General features: G+C 34.5%; 1 protein-coding gene across 2 annotated transcripts in view; it reads right to left on the reverse strand.

The window, feature by feature from the left end:
• Positions 1-26,926, reverse strand: part of LOC116463139 (syntaxin-binding protein 5) — a 185,724-nt gene that overhangs the window by 92,966 nt on the left and 65,832 nt on the right. For both annotated transcript variants that reach the window (XM_032146104.2, XM_032146103.2), the window contains exons 7-9: positions 25,383-25,466; positions 14,422-14,545; positions 1,841-1,919 (exon numbers count right to left, since the gene is read on the reverse strand). In XM_032146104.2, coding sequence (XP_032001995.1) covers positions 1,841-1,919; positions 14,422-14,545; positions 25,383-25,466 — 287 coding nt within the window. The remainder of the gene's footprint in view (positions 1-1,840; positions 1,920-14,421; positions 14,546-25,382; positions 25,467-26,926) is intronic.

The following is a 26,926-nucleotide window of genomic DNA, read 5'->3' on the forward strand; positions in this document are numbered from 1 at the left end:
TTGTGTATATAAACATAGAAAAGGTAAAGTAAAATACAATATTATAATTTATTGGGACCATCATTGTATATACAGTCCACCACTGATCATGACGCTGTTAGGCAGTGGATGACTGTATTTACAAATGCCTACAAAAGAGCAACATTTTAAATTTCTATTTCTAATTCTATGAAAGGAAAAGTATTACTGCCATCTTAAAGAAACCTGAACTCATAAATATTAACATTATTTAGGAGTAAAAACTGGAACAGGTGAAGCACAGAGGAAAAAATCTTCCCTGAACTGTTGCCAGTCAATATTTGTTAAAATAACTAGATAAGAATAGAACTTAATTAGTCACTATTAATTTAAATATTTAGCCAATTCATTTTGTATTATAATCATAGATTTTTTTCAGGTTTTCTTCCTGTTTTTCTTCCTTTGCTACCATGCTTTTCCTATTTTAATTCCTTTGCCATAGGACAAATGTAACAAATAAAAATCAATTGGTGGCAGGGGATTTCCTTAAAAATAGAGTTTATTATATACCAGGAACTGCTTGAAATGTTTTACATACATTATCATCTCAATTAGTCACAACTAATGTCTGATATTTTATCCATCTATGTCATAAGTGAGGAAAATGAAGCACAAAGAAGTCAGATAACTATGCTACAGGTCACACAATGAAGGATGCAAGAGTCAAACAGATGCTACACCTCTTAGAATTCACTTAATCTATTGTTGGAATACAGCTATTGTTGGAATATATCTGTTGGATCTCAACAAAGGCTAAAAAGAAGGAAGGAAAAGATAACGACATTTATATATATATATTTAGCCTGGTACCTTTACTCAAATGAGTTGAATTGAAATGGGAGGGGAGATTAAAAAGTGAGTGGGCCAGTTGTAACAACCAGTGGTTATAAACTGGTATACAAAAAATACGCCAGTGTTTCTAAATGTTACAGTGCATCAGCATTTCTTGTAGGTCTAGTTAAAACACAGATTGCTGAGTCCCAACCCCAGAGTTTCTGATTCAGTAGGTCTAGGGTGGAATCTGAGAATTTGCATTTCAAACAAGTTCTCAGCTAATGCTGTTGGCCAAGGGACCACAATTTCAGAACCTCTGCACTATACTATATATATTCACTGTCCAACATAGCTATAGCAAATAAAAGCCATAGTAAATAAAACCATATACTTTTCCTGGGGAACTAGAACATAAATAAAAGGGTTTCTTTTAGAAGTTAAAGAGATGTGGAATTTTCAGATATTTTTTTCTTTATATTTTTTAATCTAACATTTGACACAAAAATATATGTAAAATATATAAATGTTGAAGCAATCCAATTTTCATACATAATTCATATAGTGACAATCAATGTCTTCAACTACAACCAACAAACTCCCTTTAATATTAAACTGTATTTATTTTCATAATTGGCAGATACTCATATGAGATTTAATTTCTGAAGAATACATATAACTTTCATAACACATATAGTAAAAATAAGTTCAATTTTAAATCTTTTTTTCTTCATTGCTTACTCCACAATGATCACTAGTGAATAAACATTATTGCTACTGAAGACTGATCTAGAGAAGGTACGAAGTTTAACAGGAAAAATAATTCAAACTTTCCAAGATAATGTGTAAAAGTACTAAAGACAAGAACACAAAAAAGTATTTTATCCTAAATTTACCAATTTTACTCCTTTTGTTAAATAAAAAAAAGCATAAAATTTAAGAATGGTGTAGACCATTCTAAAATAGGCTTTCAAAATTAATGATAAAATAGCCTTCCATGCTATTTGAGGAATTATATACAATGAACATTGGCAATGAAGTAAAATCTTACCCAGATCTAGTCGTTTTGAATTCCACCTTGAGGATAGGTTTGCATGGTTCTGGCTTCTTCCCATCCTTTAACTGTTTTCCTAAAATATATTTTCCTGCATTAAATTCTAAAATTCTAAGTTACTCTACATTCTTACATTGATAGTTTATAAAATGAAAGTGAAATATAATGAAATCCACCATGAAACATTTTAAAGTGATTCTGAAAGAGGCATTTAATACACGGTAAGATATTTTTTAAATGATCAAGCAAAGTTACCATTTGAAATTCAGTGCTAAAAAACAAATATAATTAATAACTTGGTAAGAACATTTATGTGACAAAATTCTAGCAGGAGAAACTGATAGTTTTTCCATGTTCTTAATTGCAGATAAGCAAAATAGAATTTCAACTTGCTAAATGAATTCATTTTAAAACAGCAAGATTTGAGAAAAATAAATCTACATCACATTTTCACCTCAGTGTGACAGGCTGTAATATTAAGCCTTATGCTAATAAAATCATTTATATTTATTCTCCTTAAGTAAATACATCCACTGTAATACCCAAAAGACTGCTAAAATACACCAACCTCTATAAAGTGTGTCAGAGACTCATTTTGTCAAAGAATTCTAATTATTTCTTAAAATGTTGATTTCAGTTATCTATTTCTACATGTTCACTGCAGAAACTACGGGAAAGTAAAAATTGAAGAAAATAAAACATTTATTTCCCCTATTTCAGAGATTAACCACTGTCCACATTATAATATTTCTTCTGGCAAATCAACTAACTTGGGAATGGTCTGAGGAATTCCTGACACTCACCCCTAACCTAACACTTCTTACCCTCTTTCACAGCTTTACTTTTTCTCCATAGCACTTGTCACATTCTAGTATCCTTTATATTTAATTTCTTTGTTTACTGTTTGCCTAACTGGCATGTATGTAAATTCTAGGCAAGCAAATTTTTTTTTTCTTTTTTTTGAGACAAGGTCTCACTCCTGTAGCCCAGGATGGAGTACAGTGGCATGATCATGGCTCACTTCAGCCTCAACCTCCTGGGCTTAAGTGAGCCTCCCATCTCAGCCTCTCAAGTAATTAGACCACGGGTGCATACTACCACGTCTGGATACATTTTTAAAAATTTTTTGTAGAGATGACAGATGGGGTTTCACCATGTTACCCAGGCTGGTCTCGAACTCTGGGCTCAAGGGAGCTGCCCGCCTCAGTCTCCTGAAGTGCTGGGATTACAGGCGTGAGCCACCGCAACCAGCCAGGAAAGTGAACTTTTTTAGTGTATTTGTTTTCTGTTGTGGTATCCCTGGTGACAAACATTGTTTAGCATATAGTATATCTGGGTAAAGTTTTATTCTAAAGAGGTTGTGCCAATTTATATTTCTATCAGCAGCGTAAGACCGTATTTTGCCATATCCTCCCCTAGCAATGTTGTTTTTTTTTTTTTTCATTTTGCTGATTGTTAAATAAAAAGGGTAACTTACTTTAATCTGATGTGTTTGGATCCCTAACTGGTCTTGTATACTTCTTTTAAAAAATAGCTTGCTGTTCTTTATCAATGCTTCCATGTCATCTTCCTTGTATTAGAAAATAAATTTTATATTCCAGGTTTATTAACATTCTGTCAATCCTGTATGTTGCAAATATTTTCCCTAGTGAATTCTTACAAATTAAAAAAAATTGTACAGAAATACACATCTAAATAATCGTCTATTAGCCTTAATATGTTGCAATTTAAGAAAATATGAAATCCTAAAATACCGATTCTTCCAAAATTAATTTATAAATTTAATGTAATTAGAATCTCAACAGCTTTTCTTGAATTTGGACAAAATGATCTTAAAGTTCACCTGGTAGACTAAATGCCTATGAATGGCTAAGGAAACTACCAAAAAGATCAACTTCCAAGATGATACAGTGAATATTATAGGTAGGCAGACAGGCATGAGTGGGGCAGGAGAGGGCTCTAGAAATGTCGGGTGATGGTTCGACAATTATCACACTGCCTCACTAAAAGTGATAAATTGGCAGTCGGCACGAGGGAGAACCCATTTCTTGATGGTCCACACCTGCTGCACTAAAGCGTTAACTGAATGCAAGCGCCAGGGAGACGCAACTTCCCAGGCATGGGCAGTAAGTAACAAAATGGTGGAGTATGACCTTCGTGGGGGCACTCCACTGGAAAACAGAGGAAAGCCTCAGACGGACATGTGTACGAATTCTTAAACACACTGCACGTGTTCACCTACCATGGGTAAGAAGGGCACCACACATACAGTCCACCCTAAGGGAAGAATCAGGGGAAAGGGGCAAGCCTATGAAGTCCTAGGGTCAGAGTTAAACACTGTGCTTGTTCTCCAAGTTGCCCACCTGGATCTCTTTCAAATGTTTCTTCCCTGTTCTAAAGACTTTTTAATAAACTTCCACTCCTGCTCTGAAACTTGCCTTGGTCTCTTTTTCTGCTTTATGCCCCTCAGTTGAATTCTTTCTTCTGAGGAAGCAAGAATTGAGGTTACTGCAGACCCATACAGATACACTACTGGTAACTCAGATATATGCCACCAGTAATAGGAGGACCTCGATGAACTTGCTCTCCCACAAAAATGAAAGTACTATTAAAACAACTAAAGTTAAACATTTTAAAACTCTGGAGAATGACCAAGCCACTAACAAGATGAAAAATCATCTACCCAATAGAAACTACCGAACTTCAGTAACATGAGGGGTTCAGGGACAGGGAACTGTGATATTTTTAAGGAAGGTCTATTTCTATCCCCTGGCTACCCAGCTCAGTGGTAGGCTAGCCATGAAAATGCAGTAGTATCAGCCAACAGAGAAGACTGAAGTTTTCTTGGAGCTCTGTTAAAACCACTTTTGCTACAGCACAATCAACATTTTGTGTGAACTTGCAGCTCCCTGGAAAACTCTATTCCCAAAGTGCTGTGGCTATCTCACTTGACACAGACCTCAAATATGGGAGACAAAAATCCCTACCCCCAGGGCATTCCAGAATAATAGCAATCTGTTGGAAGTATTACAGCTGCCTAAGGCTATAGTTTCAGTTGAGGCAAATGGAACTCAGGCAGAAATTTAAAATAAAAGCTCTGAGAAATAGACACATTCATGGGGGTCTAAAAGGCTGCCTGCCCAGGAAAGAGTGAGGAAAGGAGAAGGCCCCAGTCACTCATTTCTGGCCAACTTTGAGATCCTGAGCAAATAGGAACTTAAAAAAAAAAAAAAAAGTAAAATGACTTATAACACCTATTACTGGCAAGGACATTGGAAAAGGGATACTCATACATGGCTGGTAGAAATCTGAAGGATATAGCTTCTTTGAAAAATGGTTTGAGAACATTTATTAGAAATAATAAAACTTCAATATTTAGGGGTGGAAACTGTACTCTGAACCATTTATTCCATAGAAACAAAAGGACCAATTCCTATGGCATATGTACAAAGATGGTAGCTGCAGCATAATTTGCAATGTTTAAGAAATGAAAACAAAGGGAATGCCCATTAATTTGAAATAGTTGAATAAGTTGTGATATAAACAACTGGCTCTTACACAGCCATTAACATAAAAGAAATGCCAGAACATTTGGAGGAATCTTCCTAAAGTACAGTGATTAAGATGCAAAAAAGGAGTTACAAACAATCCAGTTCCGCTCTTTAAAAGTTATTTTAAAATGTACAATTATTACTGAACTATAGTCACCCTATTGTAACTCAAAGGATAAATGTTTGAGGGGATTAATACCCCAATCTCTATGATGTGCTTATTTCACACTGTATGCCTGTATCAAAATATCTCATGTACCTCATAAATATATATACCTATTATGTACTCACAAAAATTTTAAAAAAATTTAAAGATGCAAAAAGACTAACATAATCCTAATTTTTGTAAAACAATGATCAGAAAAACAATCTCATGTTTATTTGTGTGTATGTGTTAATATACATGATTTTAGAAATATCTATATTTTAGAAGAATATCTGTAAGATTTTTGACATAGCTTACCTGGCGGGATAAGAAAGGAGATTGGGCTGCTAACATGGGAAAAGGCTGAGGCAGAAGGAACTGGTATGATAGGATCTCATTTATGTATAACGATACATGTGTATAAAAAACTATCAGTCTTTCTGGTCACTCCCCTCTTTGGTTTTATGCTTGGAAAGTTCTTCCCCACACCAAAATCACATAAATCTGCTTTTTCTTATAATTTTGAATAGATTCATTTATTACATTATTTTCTGATGTGTATTTTGATACAGGGAAGACATTTTCCTCTTAATAAGCTATCAATCATCTGAGTGCCAGTTTAATAGCTCTACTGAGCTATAACTGCTAAACACATATTTAAAGTGTACAATCAGATGAGTTTTGACATAAATATTTACTTGCCAGCTCAATTTATTGAACCATCATTCTCTCCTCACTAGTATGAAATATCACCCATATTAAATTTTTATAAATATATACCTGTACACTAACTGGTAATGGAACATTTAATCCTGTCTTAATTTAAGATCCTAGAGAATAATCCCTTTCCCCTCCTTATGAAGAAATGATTGTACATGGAATCTTGAATCTCTAGCAGCCCAATTTACAAAAACCAAGAAGTGACAGAAGTGACCAAAGAACTGGAAAGAACAGCCAGGAGAAAGGAAAGGATTGTTGAGGTGGGAGAGAGAATTGCAAGGAAAATAAAAGGTATCAAAAAAAGGAGGCTTAAATCTGAAAAGTAGTCCCTTGTGTTATACAAGGAATAAATTAAGAACTTCAACCTCTATTCCAATCTATATAGAGACGTATATGACCTTTTGGTAAAAAATTTAAATGTTTGCTCTGAAGAAGGTCAGCTGGCTTTTATCCTCTTTCTACCATGCAGAGTTCTAGCGGGAGAGTCAGGCTGACAGAATTTCGGATTATAGACACAAATTTTACATTTAGGTTCAAACATGATTTTGTTTTATGAAGTGAAACAATTATTCAGAAATAACTCCTTGAACTTATTTCAATATTCAACATCAATCTTTCAGAGGTTGGAACAAATTCTAAAGGACGTTAGATGGTATTTGCTAAACCCTTCCAAGTCTGAGCTTCTATATCTTGCAAAAAACCTGGCTAGGTACAAAATTCTTAACTTTCTTCTTGCTCAATAGTCCTTTGATATTGCTCTATTGTGTTCTAACGTTCAGACTTCTAAGTCTAAGTCAGTCTGATTTCTATTCCTTTATAAATTAACTTTTATTTCTGTCCCTCTGAGAGGATGCTAATAGAGTAGTTTCATTTTCTCTGTAAGTGAAAAATGTTGCAGTGTTTAGAGTGATCATCCTGTATTAATTCTGCTTGAAAAAAACAACAAATCCTTGATCTGCATATTCTGATATCTTTCCAACTAAGATGTTTTAAATAATGTCCCTAATTACTGCTTATGGTCTAGATAGGTTTATTCATCTATAATTCTAGGCTAAGCATTTTCTAAATCAACTCAAATAATAAGGTACTACCCATGATTTTAAGCACATATAAATGGAAAGACATTTAGAGGATTTCACCACTAGGTGTCATTTTACTTCTTAAATGCTATGCCACCAGAGGGACAAAAATATGTGCTTGTTCTTTTAACTATCCGTGAACTACCTTGACCAGTCAGTTAAAAGATCTGATTAATTATAAAACCTAACTTAGTAACTCACATAAACTTCCATGCCACATCTGATTTCTCCTTCTTACTATGACCTATTTCCCCACCCCTCAAACTACCAAGCCACAAATAATTGGTTTAAGTCTTATTGATTCTAATTCCAGAATTTCATTCATACATGTCCATTTCTTCCCATTTCCTCTAATGAAATTTCCATTATTTATTAATGCAATAGCTTCCTAATTAGCCACCCTCTTCTGCCTCCAGCCCATCTGATGTACTATCATTAAAGTGATATTTTTAAGATGTAAACTTAATGCTTCTCACTATAAACTCAATTACTAGGTCTCCAAACATTTTATCATACTTTGATATATAATCTTGCCTCTGTACATGGTTCTGTTTTCACTTCCTGCTCCTTGCCCAAAGGTGTTTTAAACTCTGGTCATATTAAACTATTAGCAGTTTTCCAAGAACACTCCACTTTTGTTTATGTCTTTGTACCTTTGTGCCTTCTAAGATAACTTTGCCCTGCTCTTTGCTATCTTATACCACCACTACCATCCTTTAAGACCAACTTCATATACACTGAATTTGTGAAATAGTCCAACACCTTTTACCCAAAACCAGTCACCACTTATTTGTTTCCATATCATGTTATACATGCCTTTATCAGTACTTATCGCAATGCATTATATTTATCAGTTTATAGATCATTTTTATTCACTTGACGATGAGCTCTTCAGGACATATCAGTATTTAATCTCTGGTAGGTGGGAGGTGCTCAATAAACGTTTATGCAATGAATAAAGATTTATTAAAAATGAATAAAGATTACTGATAAAAACAGTTGCTTTCTAAAGTTTTAATTCTGCCAGTTAGGATGAGGAACATATTTTAAGTGTTACGCTTGTTACACTGCAGTTATGTTCTCAGTCTAGCGTGGCTATCCAATAGGGTAGCCATAAGTCTACCATGCACTTAAAATGCATGGACGGGGGAGGGGGCACTTAAAATGTAGCTAGTCCAAGTTAAGACGTGCTAAATACACACTAGATTTCAAAGATTTAGTACAAAAAAAGAATAAAATATCTCAATTTTATATGTTGATTACATGATGAACTAATATTTTGCATATTTGGGATTAAAGAACATCATGTTATTAAAATTAGTTTTATCTGTTTCTTATTACTGTTTTTTAATATGGTTACTAGTAAATTTAGAATTACACATGCAGCTCATGTTACCTTTCTATTGGACAGTGATGTTCTAGAAAATAAAAAGACAAACTGAAGAATCGCATTGCTAATAATACTAGTCTGAAATGGGGAGGAGGGTTGTTCCCTCCTAAATGAGCGTACAAAGTTGATTTACGGCTGGACTTGGACCCCTGAATATCTGTTTTTTTACTTTTGGCCAAGAAAATGACAGTGGGATTTATGATGTGTTGTTCAAGGCCCAAAACTTCCCTGGTAACCACCAGTATATAGTTTTGCTGAAGGCTGGCAACCGGCCTAGTTGATTTATTAGCAAGACTGGCTTGATCATTACAAGGGCCTTCCTGAGAGTTTCTCTGGAGCTCTTCAGAAGCCAGATCTTGGTGACTTGAGGTGGACTCAGCACAATCCTCATGTGTAAGTGCTCACTGGGAGCTCCTATAGGGGAGGGATGTTTCAGTGTACCTGCCTGCATTCTCTTTCTCCTCCTGTATCATATCCTTCGCCTTTAAATCATGGTCTTGTTTGAGTATGCTCTGTGGAGTCTGGTAAGTCTTTTCAAATACATAAACTGGGGAAAGGTTTGTGATGAATCATAAGGAACTGAGGTATAATTTTATTATTTACTGAATGTTTTAGGTTTCAGGGGAATCTTAAAAGCAGATTAATGAAATTCTTTGCACGTCTCATCCTTAACATATTAAGCTGACATACTTAGGTGAATTTGAATTTTATTTTTCCCTCAGTGACCTTCAACAGAATAAAAGTTCCCCAATCTTGGTTTACTTTTTGATAAGTAGATTGATTGCATTGATGAATAAGCTTCAGAAACTAAATTTAAAATATCATTTCCTATAATAAAAATCTATGGGTTTTGACTGTCTAGCACAAGCTTGTCCAACCCACGGCCTGCAGGCTACATGTAGCCCAGGACAGCTTTGAATGTGGCCCAACACAAATTAGTAAATTTTCTTAAAACATTATGAGATTTTTTTTTTTTTTTTTTTTTAGCTCATCAGCTATCATTAGTGTTAGTGTATTTTATGCGTGGTCCTAGACAATTCCCCTCCTTCTAATGTGGCCCAGGGAAGGCACCCCTGGTCTAGCATCTCCATTTCCTTAGGAAACCATCTGATTCTGGTAAAGCTGACAATCACAGAAAATCTTACTCTGCAACACATCACCCCCAACCCTGCGCTACAGGGGAGGTCCTGTGAGGCCCTGGCCCAGCAAATTACAAAACCAAGATGAGTGCTTCAGGGTAAGAATGTAAGCCACGCCAATACTGCCGAAGTTATTCCCTCCTAAGTAATTAAACCCCATCTGCCATGGGAGAGAAACAAGCCAAAAGAGAAACAGCTTACTCCTAGACGTACCATACAGAGATGCAGAATCTATGGCCCACTGAAAGGAAATAACTGCAGAGTCGTTATATGGAACCAAATCCTGCTTAATTTTCACATATTCACTAAACTTTGTAGCTTAAAAATCTTATTCAATCTTGCCATTTTACAAATAATAAAGCTTAAGTCTCAGAGAAAAGGAATCTCCACAAGGTATTTCACACATAGCACTTACAATTAGATTACAGGTTGTCTGACTGCCAGGGAAATGTTTGAGACTCACAAAAGTGAGATTAAAGGGACCTATCACTTTCTGTTTGTTTTTGGTAGTCAAAAATAACCTGTTGAGTCTTAAAGTGAAGAAAAGTGCTCATCTTTAATTCAGTATTTCTAAAACTTCTTTCACTATGACATACCTTTTCCACCAAATAAATCATCAATATAAGAAAAACTGGTCTTTGTGGAATATACTTTGGGGGTTCACTAATCTATTCTACCAAGTAAATAACAAGTTCCATACACACATTTCCTAGAGCCATATATGAATAGCACATCATAATTTCTGGGTAATTTCACTTACATTTTGATTATCTGAGCCACAGCTAAGAAAAGTGCCTATCACACAGTAGAACCAATAAATATTTTTAGAATGAGTAAATACAATCCTCACAACAACTGTATGAGACTAGGTCAAGTTTCATTATTATTTGTATTCATGGATGAGAATATTAAGGCTCAAAAATGTTAAATGACTTCCTAAAGGTCACAGAGCCAGAAACTATGGAATTAGTGCTTAACTACGACTCTTCTGGCTTCAAAATCCCATGTTATATAAATGCAACATAATATCTTCTGAACAGATTCTTCAAGGATATCTTAACCTATTTTTACCACTAAACACCCTAACACTAAAACTCATCGTAAAGTACTGGTAGGAGTCTTAAATTATAATCAGCTCTTGACAATCAAACTGTAACTGTTTGGTTAGAAATTAAGAGCAAGAAACCATAACAGACAATAGTAATGGGAAAGTAGAACAAAATTTCAATCCATCAAAACAGTTAATATAATGAAAATGATATACCACAAATGTGATCTCTATGGAATAGATGATACCCTTGTCGTGCTATGCAGAATGTAGCTTTGTACTTTAATGTATAAAAATGTACTCAGCTGGCCAGGCATGGTGGCTCATGCCTGTAATCCCAGCACTTTGGGAGGCTGAGGCGGGTGGATCACCTGAGGTCAGGAGTTCGAGATCAGCCTGGACAACATGGTGAAACCCCGTCTCTAGTAAAAATACAAACAATTAGCCAGGCATGGTGGCGGGCGCCTGTAATCCCAGCCACTCAGGAGGCTGGGGCAGGAGAATCGCTTGAACCTGGGAAGCAGAGGTAGCAGTGTGCCAACATCGCGCCACTGCACTCCAGCCTGGGCGACAAGAGCAAGACTCTGTCTCAAAAAAAAAAAAAAAAAGTACTCAGCTTTGCCATGAATTCAGTTGTAGAGTCAACATGAATTTAGCTTTCGTTAGTTACCTATCACTTGGTAGTTTTTACTGCCAAAAAGAAAGCTGGAAACCGTATTACACTTGAAAGGAATTCAGATTTTCTACATGTAGTTTATATAAAATAAATATGCCTTACTTTATATAAAATTCTGGCCATCTACTATTAGACTGCTACACTATACACAAATACCATCCTAATTTTTAAAACCAGCCACAGAAAAAAATCCATTTTATTTATATTTCATTTGGATTTTAATTTTGAGAAAACATTAAGTCATATAGTGTCTTTTTTTATTTAAAAATAATTTTAGCTAGTGACCCTTTTCTGCTAAGACAATATAAACACTGTAGAAACTAACTTATACCACTTCCTAGAGTCTGCTCTCAATGACCAAAGCTTGTAAAATAAAAAAAGATTAAGACCAGCTAGACAATCATTATTTGGCAACCACCACAGTAATAGTGAATTCAGCTAAGAAACCTCAACAGATGCTAAAACTAGAGGGGAAAAGTTTGATGAAGTATATGTTCATAGAGTCTTGGGGAACTTCCTTCAAATCAAAATACTTAACAATTATAAATACACATAAAATTTATTTCTCAATTTCAAAAGTAAAAAGAAAACCTTTTTAATAATGGAGAAAACGCAGAAGATAGAACTTTAACCAAAGGATCGGGATATGAGATACCACCAATACGGGACAAATCAAAAACGAGTCCCACTTGAGAGGATGCAAAAAGAACACCTCAATCCTTTTGGGATACTCCTGCCAAAAACGTGCAACCTAAACCTCTTCATGAATAAACATGAGACAAAACCATACTGAGGCACTTTCTATAAAATAACTGACCTATAATCTTTGTAATTTACCATATATGAAAGTCAAAACGTTCAGGAACTGTTCCAGTTTCGAAAAGAAACATGACAACCAAATCTAATCCACATAAAACTCTTTTGAATAAAGGCAAAACTTGGTTACATAGAAAAATGTCCTATTAAAAAAAAAAAAAAAGACCATGCAATATTTGCGAGTGAATCAGCACCATATTGACAACTTAATCTCAAACAGATCAAAAGAAAAAAAGACCCTTTGTACTATTCTTACAAAACAAGATAAAAACAGATAATCTTCAAGCTGCAAAACTAGCATTATATATTTCTATCATCTTTGACATGAGTTTCATTTTCTTCTGGATTTGAAACGAAAGATTTTTGAACTAACCACACCTTATTGGTACTTTTTTGTTTATCTGGATTCGTAGGTTCCAGCAGGGTTGGGAGATTCTAAGATTATGGGAATTTTTAGGAGTGTCGAGATGAGGAATCTAGATACTAATAGAATGAAGGAACAAAATATAGTAAGAAAAACTTGAACCTACTATCATAAGAAATATCCTCTAGATACACTCATAAATAGATGTGTAGGGAATTTAAAGTAAGTGCTTTCCAAGAAGATGATTGCTGTCACAAAGCAGTGGTAAAGTATTTCACAATATGTGGTTTCAAGAACTGTTATTCTTCCCAGAAAACAAACAAGCCTAAAATCCCATATGCCACAGATAGATAAAACTTGTTTTTAATTTTACTGTTTCTTTCATTTCTATATTGTAGTAAGTCAAAATATATCAACTTTTTAAAAAAGTAGGTATTCAAATTTTAAAGCAAACAATGAAATATTAGCAATAGCTACAAAGACACTCTTGAATATACTATCAATTTATAGAACAGTTCCTTTAACATGAGTTCTCTAAACTTGCCAGGAAGGATTCTCTTGGGGTGACGGTGGAGAATGCAGATTAATAAAGAAATACAAATTCTAAAACAAAAAAGGTGGCCTTCATAATGTTTTTAATAAATATTCTAATAAAAGTTTCTTATAAGTTTTGTAAGTACTACTTATACAGAAAATAGTTAACACAGCAGGTCTGCAACTGCTATCCCTACAAAGATCTGCTTACAAGGTTGGCCTTTGGCTGATGTCTAGGAACTTGGTTTTCAAGAAAACGCTCATTATTCCCTGAGGAGGGTGATTTACTCTGCCTAATTGGTTTGTACAAAGAATATAGTTTATGCTAAACCTGTCTTGCTTCTGGGAGTCTAGAATTGTGGTATTTGCTAAAGCAGAGGATGCCTGCATGACTGACCCCAATAAAAACCCTGGACTCCAAGGCTCAGGTGAGCTTCTCTGGTAGACAATATTTCACACATGTGATAACAATCCCTTGCTAGTGGAATTAAGCATATCCTGTGTGACTCCCTAAGGAAATAACTCTGAAAAGCTTGAGCCTGGTTTCCTCTAGACTTCATGTGTCTTTTTCCTTTGCAGATTCTGCTTTATGCCTTTTTGTTGTAATAAATCACAGCAATGAATATGACTATATGCTGAGTCCTGTGAGTCTTCCTAGTGAATCATTAAACCTGGGATGATTCCGAGGACTCCTGACACCGTATTTTAATATATAAAATTACCTTCTACAGGGTTCCAAGTATTTCAAGTTCACTGTTATTTATATATTAACAACAGGCAACTGATAGCTTTGAGATGGAAAAGAATGTAAATCTTGCATCATTTTCATTCACAAAACTATTATTTTTTGGACTACTGGAGATATGACATTCAGAAAGTAACATAACATTTTCTAAAATTTCAAATTTGCAATTTCAACTGTAAATATGCTTAATCTGAAATTTTATTAACTGGTTGTTAGATACTATTTCTATAAGTGTAAATATTTTTAATTCCCTAAAAATGAAAGGAAACCCACCCTTATCCTAAAAATCAAACAAATCAGAATGCAAAGTCAAACAAAAGAGTTTACTGTACATTACAATTAGGTGGTATTTAAAATTGTTGCATTCTTACCATGTGGAGTGATTGTCTGTACAGGTTTAGCAGGGGACCTTACATTCCATATAGTCAAGGTGCCATCTGAATGACTGCAGATAAATTGTTTTCCTTCATGATGCCAAGCAACAGAGTGGATAGCCTATAGAAGGATGAAAAATACCATTTAAAAAATCTATCTAAATAGCAAACTATCTGTAAATGATCTCATAATCTATTAATTTTCATTTTTAACTTTTCTTTATTTCCTAAGGTTAATATGTGAACTTAATATTTCCATAATAATTTGGCCCTCTTGTAATACAAATGAGATTTTTCTTCATACTAACACTGTTTTAATTCTCTGTACTTACTTTACTCCTTAAATCAGCATAAAGAAGGCATGATAGTGACATCTACGGACAAGTTCAGTAAAACAAAATGTTTTCTTGCATTACTCTTAGCATAAACAATACCTAAACATAAATTACCAAATTATTACAACCAATGTCCCAATGGAAAAACTAGTTGCAATGACAAGATTAGAATAAAATGTGTTAATTGACCACACTCCTAAGAGCCAAAATGTGGATCTGGAATTAAGATCAATACAAATGCTTCAGGTTGAGCTACAAGACATGCTCCTCATCTCTCACAGTAATTACTGAGGCAATTTTGATCTCAGGGGACCCTCTTCTGATAAGAAATTTATTTTGTACTTCTGGGTCGCTTAAAAACTATCTGGAAAATATTTTTATATCACCAAAGTATGATACCCCTCATTTTTTTGCTCTAATATTATTTAAATTTTGGTATGTAAAAAAAAATTTTAAATCACTCTCCCATGCGTCCTTTGAATTATTTCTTTTCAACTCAAGTTGATACAATTTTAGTTCTTAATGGTCAACTGACTTAAAGCTACCCTACTGGAATGCAAGAATTGCAGAGTATAGCGCAAAAATCATATAACTGAAACTCAAAACTTCTGTCACATATAAAGTCAACATTTTCTATCATGTCATCTATTTATTTGGGTTCTTTCTATACTTACAAATTTAAGCTAAATATTATAAAATATCTTAGTATAAAATCAGACAGATACAGATAATCAGCTATACTTCTAAATGCCAATATTTAATACAATGTTTTCTATTCAAAGTACAGATGTTCCTCAATTTACGATGAAGTTATACCCTGATAAACTCATGTCAAAAATATCATAAGTCAAAAATGCATTTAATGCTACCAACACAGCAGATGATCCCTTACTTATAATGGTTCAATATGCAATTTTTCAGCTTTAAGATGGTACAAAAGCAATATACATTCAGCAGAAACCATAATTGCATTCTAATTCCTAAGGAGCTCCTTTACTTTTTATGTCTTGATAAACCAACTGTAAAGTCAAAAAAATCATAAGTTGAAATATTGTAAGTCAGGGACCATCTGCATCCCTTACAAAATTCTAAATAAAATCTTAAAATGATAATAAACTGACATATACATATGACATTTTGAAAACTCAATTTTAAAATAAGCAATCCCTTAGTAGCCTTTACAAGTAAAATTATTTCTGCAAAAACACGAGCAGTGCTAAAAAGCTTTTAAACGTTTTTTAAAAAATTGATAAGGGAAAATACAAAAGAGATCTACAGTGCTATCTGGAACCTATAGATAAAAACATCTTAATAGTATCATGTATAAACGTATATCATGTATATAAATATGTATCATATGTAGAGAAATATTTCTACTTTGCTAAAGAAAACAATGTGTATCTTTGTTTAAAAGTGCCTTCTATTTATAAAATATTATTAAATTATTAGGCATTCCAAAAACAAATACTATCTAATTACTGGAACCAATGATTCACAATTATTTTGGACAATAGAAACAAATAACAGAAAACACCCCACAAAAAAGCAAAGAAATAACCAAATATGGACATGCAACAAACATGCACTATTTATTTATACAATTTTCTATATGCAAATCCAACTTGATACAAGATGTATTTTCTAATACTAAGTATATATGTAGAACATATGTAGTATCACGAGTATTGAAAAATATGTATACAGTATCTACCATGTATAAAACATACAATTTATACTTTTTCTTTAGTCTTCTTGAGAAAATGACATAGAAATTTACATAAAGTGAGAAAATCAAATCTCACCAGCAAATCTGACACATGCTCAAAATCAGAAGCAAGGTGGGTTTGGAGCAAATCTGAATAATTCATGGGAGAAGATATGAGATATAATGTAGGAAACATAAATTGGGGTTGATAAATTTTGTGTGTAAATTGGCTTATCTGTTTTTCCAAGGAGAAGATATAAAATTTCCAGGTGATTAAGAATATTTACTTGTTTATGGCCGGGCACAGTGGCTCAGGCCTGTAATCCCAGCACTTTGGGAGGCCAAGGCGGGCGGATCATGAGGTCAGGAGATCAAGACCATCCTGGCTAACACGGTGAAACCCCGTTTCTACCAAAAAATACAAAAAATTAGCCAGGCATGCTGGTGGGCACCTGTAGTCCCAGCTACTCGGGAGGCTGAGGCAGAAGAATGGTGTGAACCCGGGAGGTGGAGCTTGCAGTGAGCTGAGATTGCGCCACTGCACTCCAGCCTGGGCGACAGAGCGAGACTCCATCTCAAAAAAAAAAAAAAAAAAAAGAAGAATATTTACTTGTTTAAAAAAACCTGAAAATTATACATATATATGAATAACGGGATGACGTTAGAAAGAGGAATAAAGGACAGATGAATGGAAAATAGAACACAATAAATAGAAGACATACAAAAGTCATGGAGGGCAAGATGAATCCAGGGTAGAGAAAAAAAAGTGAAGACAGAACGAAGGAACGCAGATGATATAGCTGTGCATGCAATTCTAAAAGCTCTTTAAAAGATGTAGTATCTGACAAAAATCGTAACTATAAAAAGGTTCATGAAGATAATTAAGAGTCTGACATCAGTATTTTCATTTTTGATAAAATTAAAGAAAAAACAAAAGCACTGTCTACTGTGACACATTTTTCAAAAGCAGTAATATTTAATTATTAGGCTTTGGCAAAAGTAGTACTATGATGCTTCTGCTATTCTTATTAGACAAGACAGCATCTTGTAGAATAATTTTCTAGGAAGACAAAACAGGCTAACTGCTTACCTATCAAATTTTACATTCACTAACTCAAAACTGTATGGAAACTGAATAAATTCTCTACTTACTGGTTTTGCAAACTAATCAGTATTGTCAGAATCATTTCACAGTAAATGTATATATTAATAAATCCTAATCCAGCTGCTCTTACATTACACATATACTAATTAATATTTTTAATTTTATTTTAAAATAATTTTTCTCATAGATGTTATTTTAACATTCTATTTAAAAGCTGCATTGATCCCCAGTGTAACTATCTATTATTGTCAAAGCCCTCAGAAAAATGCCAAACAATGACAAAAGAAAATGCATAATATAGACTTTCATTTAAAATTACATTTGCAAATACATGAAAATATTGAAAATACTCTGTAGTTTTATTATTCTTATATAATCAAATAAAGTACATGCTTATAGCCCGAATGATTTCTTACATGTATGAATAATACATTAAATTGTACAGCTTTTGTCCTAGTATTTTAAACTTGTGAACTTTTCAACATTAGTTACACCATAGAAGGGAGACAACCATAATACTATATAATTAAACGAGACAATTATTGAATCATACATTTTGTAAGGTAGTTGATAAAAGTTATTATACATTGGACATTAAATGATTTATAGCTTTTTTTCCTTTCTCTCTAAAGATTATAAACAGTTATAAACTGAAACCACTGCCCTTTCCATTAAAAATAACCTCCCCCAACCCCATTGCACTCCAGCCTGGGCAAAAGAGTAAGACTGCCTCTAAAGATGAATGAATGAATGAATGAATGAATACATAATCCAAGTGGAAATTTCTTCCATTATTTTGAAAATGTGACCAAATTATTCATTGTTTTAAGTACTGTTTTACCTTTAGGAAAGTGTATTTGCGTGTGTGCATGTGTATGTCTGTAAAAATAAGCAGAAAATAAGCTGACTTAAAAGCACCAGTCTAAATATGGGAGAAAAAAACCCTTAAGGGAATAAATGGTTCCATGAATATACATAGTGCAAAAAAATAATTCATTTAAAGCTGTTATGATTCCTGTGCTGTGAGTTGCAAACATATTATTTCAGCTTTTTTTTTTTTTTGACAGAGTCTTGCTCTGTCGCCCAGGCTGGAGTGCAGTGGTGTGATCTCCTCTCACTGCAAGCTCTGTCTCCCGGGTTCATGCCATTCTTCTGCCTCAGCCTCCCGAGTAGCTGGGACTACAGGTGCCCACCACCACGCCCGGCTAGTTTTTTCGTATTTTTAGTAGAGACGGGGTTTCACCCTGTTAGCCAGGATGGTCTCGATCTCCTGAAATCACGATCTGCCCGCCTTGGCCTCCCAAAGTGCTGGGATTACAGGAGTGAGCCACCACGCCCGGCCTCAACGTTTTTTTTTAAAAGGTTTCTGATGGTCTTGAGACTTCAGTGTGCCTAGAGAGCTAGCAAAGCACAAATTATTGTTTCTTCATATTATACTACCAATATTTCTGATGCTTCTCAATCTACCAGGAAAAACCAACATGAAACCCAAATACAAAAGTCACTGATAGATGATGCTAGACATATGATAAAGAATAATCATAAAATAAAGAAGTTCATAAGTATTATTGTCTTAAAATATCAGTAATACTGCATTTCTTTCCTGCCACACTGATTACTACAAAAGGAATATTGATACTTTATTTTCAGAAACAGGGTCTTGCTCCATCACCAGGGCTGGAATGCAGTGTCGTGCCATCAGAGCTCACTGCAGCCTTGAACTCTGGGGCTTAACCCATCCTCCCACTTCAGCTTCTTAAGTAGCTAGGACTACAGGTACATGCTACCAGGCCTAGCTAATTTTTTTTTTTTTTTTACTTTTTGTAGAGGCAGGGTCTTGCTATGTTGCCCATGCCGATCTCAATCTCCTGGCCTCAAGTGATCCTCCTACCCCTGCCTCTCAAAGAGCTGGGATTACAGACATGTGCCTTTGCACCTGGCCAATACTTCATATTTTAATACATTATAGCTTAAAAAAATGGAACGTCCACTAAAGAGATAAAATTTTATATAGATGAAGCATCATCTGTAGAAAGTATCTGTAAAATATTAAGAATGCTATTCAAGCACACTCAAAATCTATCACTGAGACACAACCAGGGGAGAGTAGAGTTTGTCAATTAAAAAAATAATAACTATGGTTACAAAGCAACAAAAGCTCAAGGGTGCAAAGATACATTCCTGTTCCCATTACTCCCACCCATGTGAATCACCCTCAAGAGATTAAATGAACAATTAAAGTTGTACTGAGTAGAACTTTAATTATATTAGAAATGTTCTAAATTGTTATGTCATTTAATACATTTGTGCCTGTGTAATAAAAATGAATTTGAATATAGTAATATACCATTGAATAGAACATAAATATTAAGGGAGGGGAAAGGTAGTACTTTGTCAAAATCTTAAATTTTTAACCATCACTAGTGAGGAAGAATTATGCCTATAATAATTTGAGTATCTGAAATTGTACACCTGGCAAAAACGGCACTGAGAATCAAATTCTATGACAGAATAGCATAAACTCATGGAAACAAAGCTAGAAATTTTTACTCAGTTTACATTACAACAAGTTAATTTAGAAGTTAGAATTTATACCTAACTAAGCACCACTGTCATTTAAAACACATGATTTTCATTTTGTATATTAATATGTGTTAAGAGTAAGTTTTATGACAGGCATCTGTGTTCACCAAGGATACTGGTCTGTAGTCTCCTTATAATTTTTTTTTCCAGTTTTGTTAAAGGGTAATGCGTGCCTCATGAAGTGAGTTGCAAAGTGTGCCCTTCTCTTCTATTTTTAAGAAGAGTCTGAGTACAACAGGTATTATTTGGTAAAATTCACCAGCAAGCTTTCTGAGCCTGGTGTTTTCTTTGTGGGAAACATTTTCATTACAACTTTGATTCTTAAATTACAGAGCTACTTAGGTTAAGTATTTGTTTCAGAGTGAGCTTTGGAACTTCCAAGAAATTTGGGATCTTTCAAGGAAATTCTTCATTTCAACTAAATTGCTGGATTTATTGGCATTAAGTACATATTTCGTTATCAGTCCCTCTGTATTTCTGTAGAAACTGGAATGATATCCTTTTTCACCTCTACAATGGGTAATCTGTGCCTTTTTTTTCCTCACCACTCTGACTACATGTTTATTAATTTTATTGATCTTCACAAAAATCTAGCTTTTAATTTTATCACTTTTCTCTATTTTTCTGTTAGCTATTTGGTTGATTTCGGCTCTTTATTATTTCAGTTCTTCAGCTTACTATAGATTTAATCTGCTCTTTTTCTTCTAGTTTCTTGTGGTGAAAGCTGAGGCCACTCACTTGAAACCATTCTTGTTTTCTAATACAAAGCATTTAATGCTATAATGGATAATTTAGCTGTATCCTACAGGACTTGGTAAATCTTTTTTTCTTTTTTTTTTCAGTTCAAAATACTTTAATTTTCCTTATGTTTTCTTCTTTAACTCATGGGTTATTTAGAAGTATGTTGTTTCCCTTTTCAATATTTACAGATTTTTCCATCTATATAACTGATTTCTAATTTATAGTATAGTAAAATAACATTTTATATGAGTTTAATCTTTTAAAATTTATTGAGATTGATTTTATGACATTAAATATAGTATGTCTTGGTGATGCTCCGTGTACAGCTGAAAAGAATGTGTACTCTGTTGGTGGGTGAAACACTCTGATACCTACTTGTTTGATATTAATATAGTCATTTCGGCTTCCTTTTGATTACTAATATTACTTTTTCCATCTATCTTTTTTTCCAACATATCTGTATCTTTAAAAGGGGGTTTCTTACAGACAGTATGTGGTTACATCTTGCTTTTTTATCCAATATGATAATCGCTGTCTTTTAATGGGGTGTTTAAACTATTAATCTGATTATTGACATAGCTGGATTTAAATCTACCATCTTGCTGTTTGTTCACTGTTGCTTCCATCTATTCTTTGTTCCCTTCTACCTTCCTCTGGATTGAATATTTTTAAAATCTCAATTTATTTCCTACTTAGCTTAACTTTCTGAGTTGCTGCTGTTGCTTTGGTATTTCCTTTAGGATTTACAATACATATCTTTACCATAGTCTACCATCATATAATATTACACTACTTTATGTATAAAATAATAATCTATTAATGGTCCTCTGTCTTCTGACCATGTCTTCTGACCATTGTGCTACTGTTGTCTGTTTGTTAACTCTATGTATGTCAAAAATCCTACATTTTTATTATATTTGGCTTGGATAATTAATGATCTCTTAGATTTAGAAAATAAGAAAGTTTTTATATCTATCACATATTTGCCATGTCCAGAGTCTTTCATTCTTTGAGTAGATCCAAATTTCCATCTCATAACATTTGTCTTCTGCATGCAGGACTTCTTTTAACATATCTTATAGTTGAGGTCTGCAAGTGATTCTTTATTTCAATTTTTATGTCTATAAAAGTCTTTATTTTGCCTTTATTTTTGAAAAAAAAAAATTTCACCAGGTATAAAATTCTAGGTTGACAAATTTTTCTTTCACTGCTGTGAAGGTGGTGTTCCACTGTGTTCTGGCTTACATTGTATCTAAGAAAACAAAATTTGCTGTAATTTTTTTTTTTGACAGAGTCTCGCTCTGTCACCCAGGCTGGAGTGCAGTGGTGTGATCTCAGTTCACTGTAAGCTCTGTCTCCCAGGTTCACGCCATTCTCCTGCCTCAACCTCCAGAGTAGCTGGGACTACAGGCGCCCACCACCATGCCCAGCTAATTTTTTGTATTTTTTAGTAGAGACGAGGTTTCACCATGTTAGCCAGGATGGTCTCGATTTCCTGACCTCGTGATCCGCCCGCCTTGGCCTCCCAAAGTGCTGGGATTACAGGCATGAGCCACTGCACCCAGCCTCTGCTGTCATTTTTATCTTTGCTCCCCTGTATTTAATGTGGCTTTTAAAATTCCTCTAATTGTTCTCACAATCTTCTCTATTACTAGTTTCTAGGAATTGAAAATTGTGCTTTTATGTAGTTTGTTTCGTGTTTCTTCTGCCTAGAGTTCATTCAACTCTTAAAATCTCTGAGTATATAGTTTTCATCAAATTTGAAACTTTTGATCATTGTTTCTTCAAACATACTTTCTCTCCACTCTCCTCCTAGGATTCAAAATACACATATTAGTCTGCTTGAAGCTGTACCACAGTTCACTAATGATCTGTCCTTTCTTCCTCCATTCTTTCCCAACAAGTAGTTTCTACTGCTATTTCCTGAAGCTTATTAATCCTTTGGCAGTACTGTTCAGAGTATTTTTCACCTTATTTTATTTTTCATCTGTAAAAAATCCACTTGTGTGATTTTTGCCTTCCATGTCTTTCTTCAACATGTTCATGCTTTCATCTACCTTCTTAAGCATATGGAGTCTATTTAATAATACTTGTTTTAATATCCTTGATGCCAATGGTATCATCTTTGTCATTTCTGAATCTGTTCTATTTTCATTTTCTTCTCATTACAGGTCGTATATCCTGGCTTTCTGCATACTTCATATATTTCTATTTGGATGTTAGACATTGTAAAATTTATATCGGGCTACTATTCATACTCTTCTGAATGTTTTTGGGTGTTTTTCCTAGGATGTAGTTACATACTTAAAAACAGTTTAGTCCTTTCAGTCCTTTCAAAGTTTGCATTCAAGATTTGTTAGGATAAACTAAGCCAGCCTTTAGTATAGGCTAGTTTAGTTCCACCACTGAAACAATAGCCTTCTGAATACTCTTTCTTATACCCTGTGTATTACAAAGTTTCTCTACTCTGTTGGGAATGTGAACTATTCCCAGTCCTGTCTGTGCTACAGAAATGGTTCTACTGTTTCCTTTTTGGTGGATCTTATCCAAGCCTTATACCCATGCAATAATCATATTCAACTGACGACTCAGGGCAGGGGTCCTTTTGTAGACTTCTACAACTCTCTTTCTAAGCTCTTTGCTCTCTAACACCTTGCCTTCTAAGCTGAAGACGTCTTAGTTTCCCCAATTTCCCAACTCTGACTTTTCAACTCAGGGAGACTTCTCAGTTTCCACCTAGGTTCCCTCTTCCTGTTCCAAGAACTGGAAAATCTCTTCAGGCCATTAGCTAAAGCAATTGAGAGGTTTACCTTCTTTGTTTCTCCTCTCTAAAAAATACTGTTCTACATGACCTGCTGTCTAACTGCTGAAAACTGTTGTTTCAGATATCCTGTCCAGTTTCTTTGTTTAAAGCAAGAAGGTAAACTAGTCCCTGTGACTCCATAGTGGCTCAAGCCTAGATCACTATTTAAAATAATAAGCAAAACCAAAATGTTCAATTTTTAAAATCTGCTTTCATCTGCAGACCACAACTATGGATCACAACTACACAGAAATGACAGGAACTCTATTTATTCAAAACATGCTTGTTTAATTTGAAGATCCTGACTAGTGAGCAGCAAAAAGTATACAGTCATAAAAACAAAGGGAATTCCCTTTCAGTCAGGCCTAAAAACATAATGTACAAACATGTGCAAAGTATTCAAGTGTTGCTATAATTACTCAATAGACTCTGATGTTTCAGTAACTGAACATACCAATATGATTATCATTAAGATTATGATGTATTTTATCTTAAACAACCACTTACACATTTCCTAGATATAGTTCTACTCACTGAATTGGAAACCATGAACATTCCTGATGTCTAAATTATGGTCACCAGACATGGCACTGAAAGAAGTCATAGTTCCATAGAAAAATACCTTATTCTAAATTTGATTCAGAAATATACGGATTAGTAGGGAGGAGGTACACTGACCAAAGTTAGGATAACGTGAAAAGCAACAATAACTTCAGTGGACTGAAGTATATCAAGTATGTTTAAGTTGATGAGCACATAGTGAAACTGAAAGTAAGAATAAATTGGTCATCATGGAAACTATTAGAGAACAACCCCTTAAGATGAATACTAAAACAAAGGGAAAGAATCACATATTTATCCTGCCTTTGCTATATGAACTATCCTATTATATAAACAAATAGCAGATAAGAGGAAGGTTCTCTTTACTGAAGTGACCTACATAATAAGTAGAGAGGGAAAGACAGAATTAGAATGTCTCCTATTTTGCAACTACTATACAGTAACAGATCTCGGCCTCAACCACCACTGGCTTCCAACATCTGAAATAGACACTAAGGTTCCACCAGCTAAATGAGTATCAGTATCATCTATGAAGCAGTCTTGCCAAAAATGAAAAATAAACCTGCATTTGATCAAGCTTCAGTAAAGTATCCAATTTATAGGAAATGTGAGGGCAAAAACAAAAAAACACGTTAAAGACAATGGGGATGCAGCCAGAAAAAGCCTCTATCTTCAACAAATAAATGCCAAAAAAGGAGAGGTAAGGTAAGGAAGGGAAGTGAGGAGCAAAAGGAGAGAAAAGACTTATCTGTCAATCACAATTAATCCTTACTGGTTCTTAAAGTAAGCGGATTATAAATGTCTATAGTATACTATCATTCGTACAAAAGAAAAAATAGAATATATTTATGAATTTGCTTGTAAATGCACAGAGTCTCTTTGGAAGAACATGAGAGAAACTGGTAACATGCTACCTGTAAGGAAACTAGATAACCAAATGGCAGGTGGGAAGAAGATTTTGGTTGTCTTTTGAATTGTGTGAACATATTATCTATTGTAAAAAATCAATTGTGTGTTACTGCAATTACAAAGCTTGCCTAAACTAAAATTACCAATTAAGTTTTTAGAGAAACTGCTTTATATTAGAGAAATGACCATAGCTTTTACTAGCAAAAATAATATTACCTCATCATATGTGTATCTGTAGTCGGCTTTCTTTGATTTGAGGTCCCATAAAACTACTGTTCCAGATTCAAAGCCAATCAAAAGCTGTGATAAAAGAAAAAGGCACATTACCTAGGAATGATATCAATTATAAAACATTTGCTGGCAATGAAAAGAACTACTATCATTCAAATGCGTTGAGTACAAATGTATAATATAAACAAACATCTGCATTGCTAATTAGTAATCACGTAAATGACAAATGAGAATACTGCATGGCATATTTATATGTCTTTGATGATTAGGGATTCAACATACAACTGACTTTTAAAAACAAAAACGGTACATTTTGAAGTCTTCAAAACTTTTGAATGTATTTTCAAGTTTACAAACTTTTCAAATTCTACACATTATGAGGTAATCTCATCTATTCCATCTATATATTCATTAGTTCCAAATCATATCCAGCCTACATCCCTCTGGTGAGATTCAGACACATAATTCCAGTGGCCACATCTCCACTTATCTACACAAACCCTCAAAGTAAATGCGCCCCAAATTGAATTAATTACATTCTTCTCTAATCTGCTTCTCTGGAATTCCCTGTTGCAGTGTCTCTCACCATTCCTTATCACGTCTATTCAGTGGCACCAGCTAGAAACCTGGAGGTCATTCTTAACTAGTCTCTCCTCCAGCAGGTAAAATCACCATGTAAATTTAAATTACATTCTATTATCTAATTTACTTCTCTCCATCTCTGGTGCCTCTTCTCTGGTTCGAGACAAAGATTCCCTTTCGAGTCTCCTTGACTCCAGTCTTGCTCCTATTTTAACCCGTTTCTTATTGTAGCTAGAGTAAGAGTTCTAGAATACAAACCGAATGGGGTAATGTATGCTTCTGTTTAAAACTTTTAAATGCCACACCATTATTTTTAGGATAAATTGCAAATTCAGTAATATGACCTACAAGATCCATCATGGTATGACCTCTGTTTACCTCTCCAGTTCCATCCCTTACCACACCATGGCCACTCAATACATTACAGTATATTCTTTTTTTTTTGAGACGGAGTCTCGCTCTGTCACCCAGGCTGGAGTGCAGTGGCGCAATCTCGGCTCACTGCAAGCTCCGCCTCCCGGGTTCACGCCATTCTCCTGCCTCAGCCTCTCCGAGTAGCTGGGACTACAGGCACCTGCCACCACGCCCGGGTAATTTTTTGTATTTTTAGTAGAGACGGGGTTTCACCGTGGTCTCGATCTCCTGACCTCGTGATCCGCCCGCCTCGGCCTCCCAAAGTGCCGGGATTACAAGCGTGAGCCACCGCGCCCAGCCACATTACAGTATATTCTTAAGTTCATACTCTCTCTTACCTTTGAGCCTTTGTACATGCTGCCTCGCTACCTGGGCCACTCCATTTGAATGTCATCCTTTTTGCCTGACTAGTCCTACTTATCTTTCAGATGTCATTTTAGTGATCATTTCCTCTGGGAAGCCTTCTGTGACCTACCAAATGTAAGTCAATACCCTTCCTATGTGCTCCAATAACACTTTACTTTTTTTTTTTT

Source organism: Hylobates moloch, unplaced genomic scaffold, assembly GCF_009828535.3.
Source record: "Hylobates moloch isolate HMO894 unplaced genomic scaffold, HMol_V3 SCAFFOLD_26, whole genome shotgun sequence".
In the NCBI taxonomy this organism is placed as follows: domain Eukaryota; kingdom Metazoa; phylum Chordata; class Mammalia; order Primates; family Hylobatidae; genus Hylobates; species Hylobates moloch.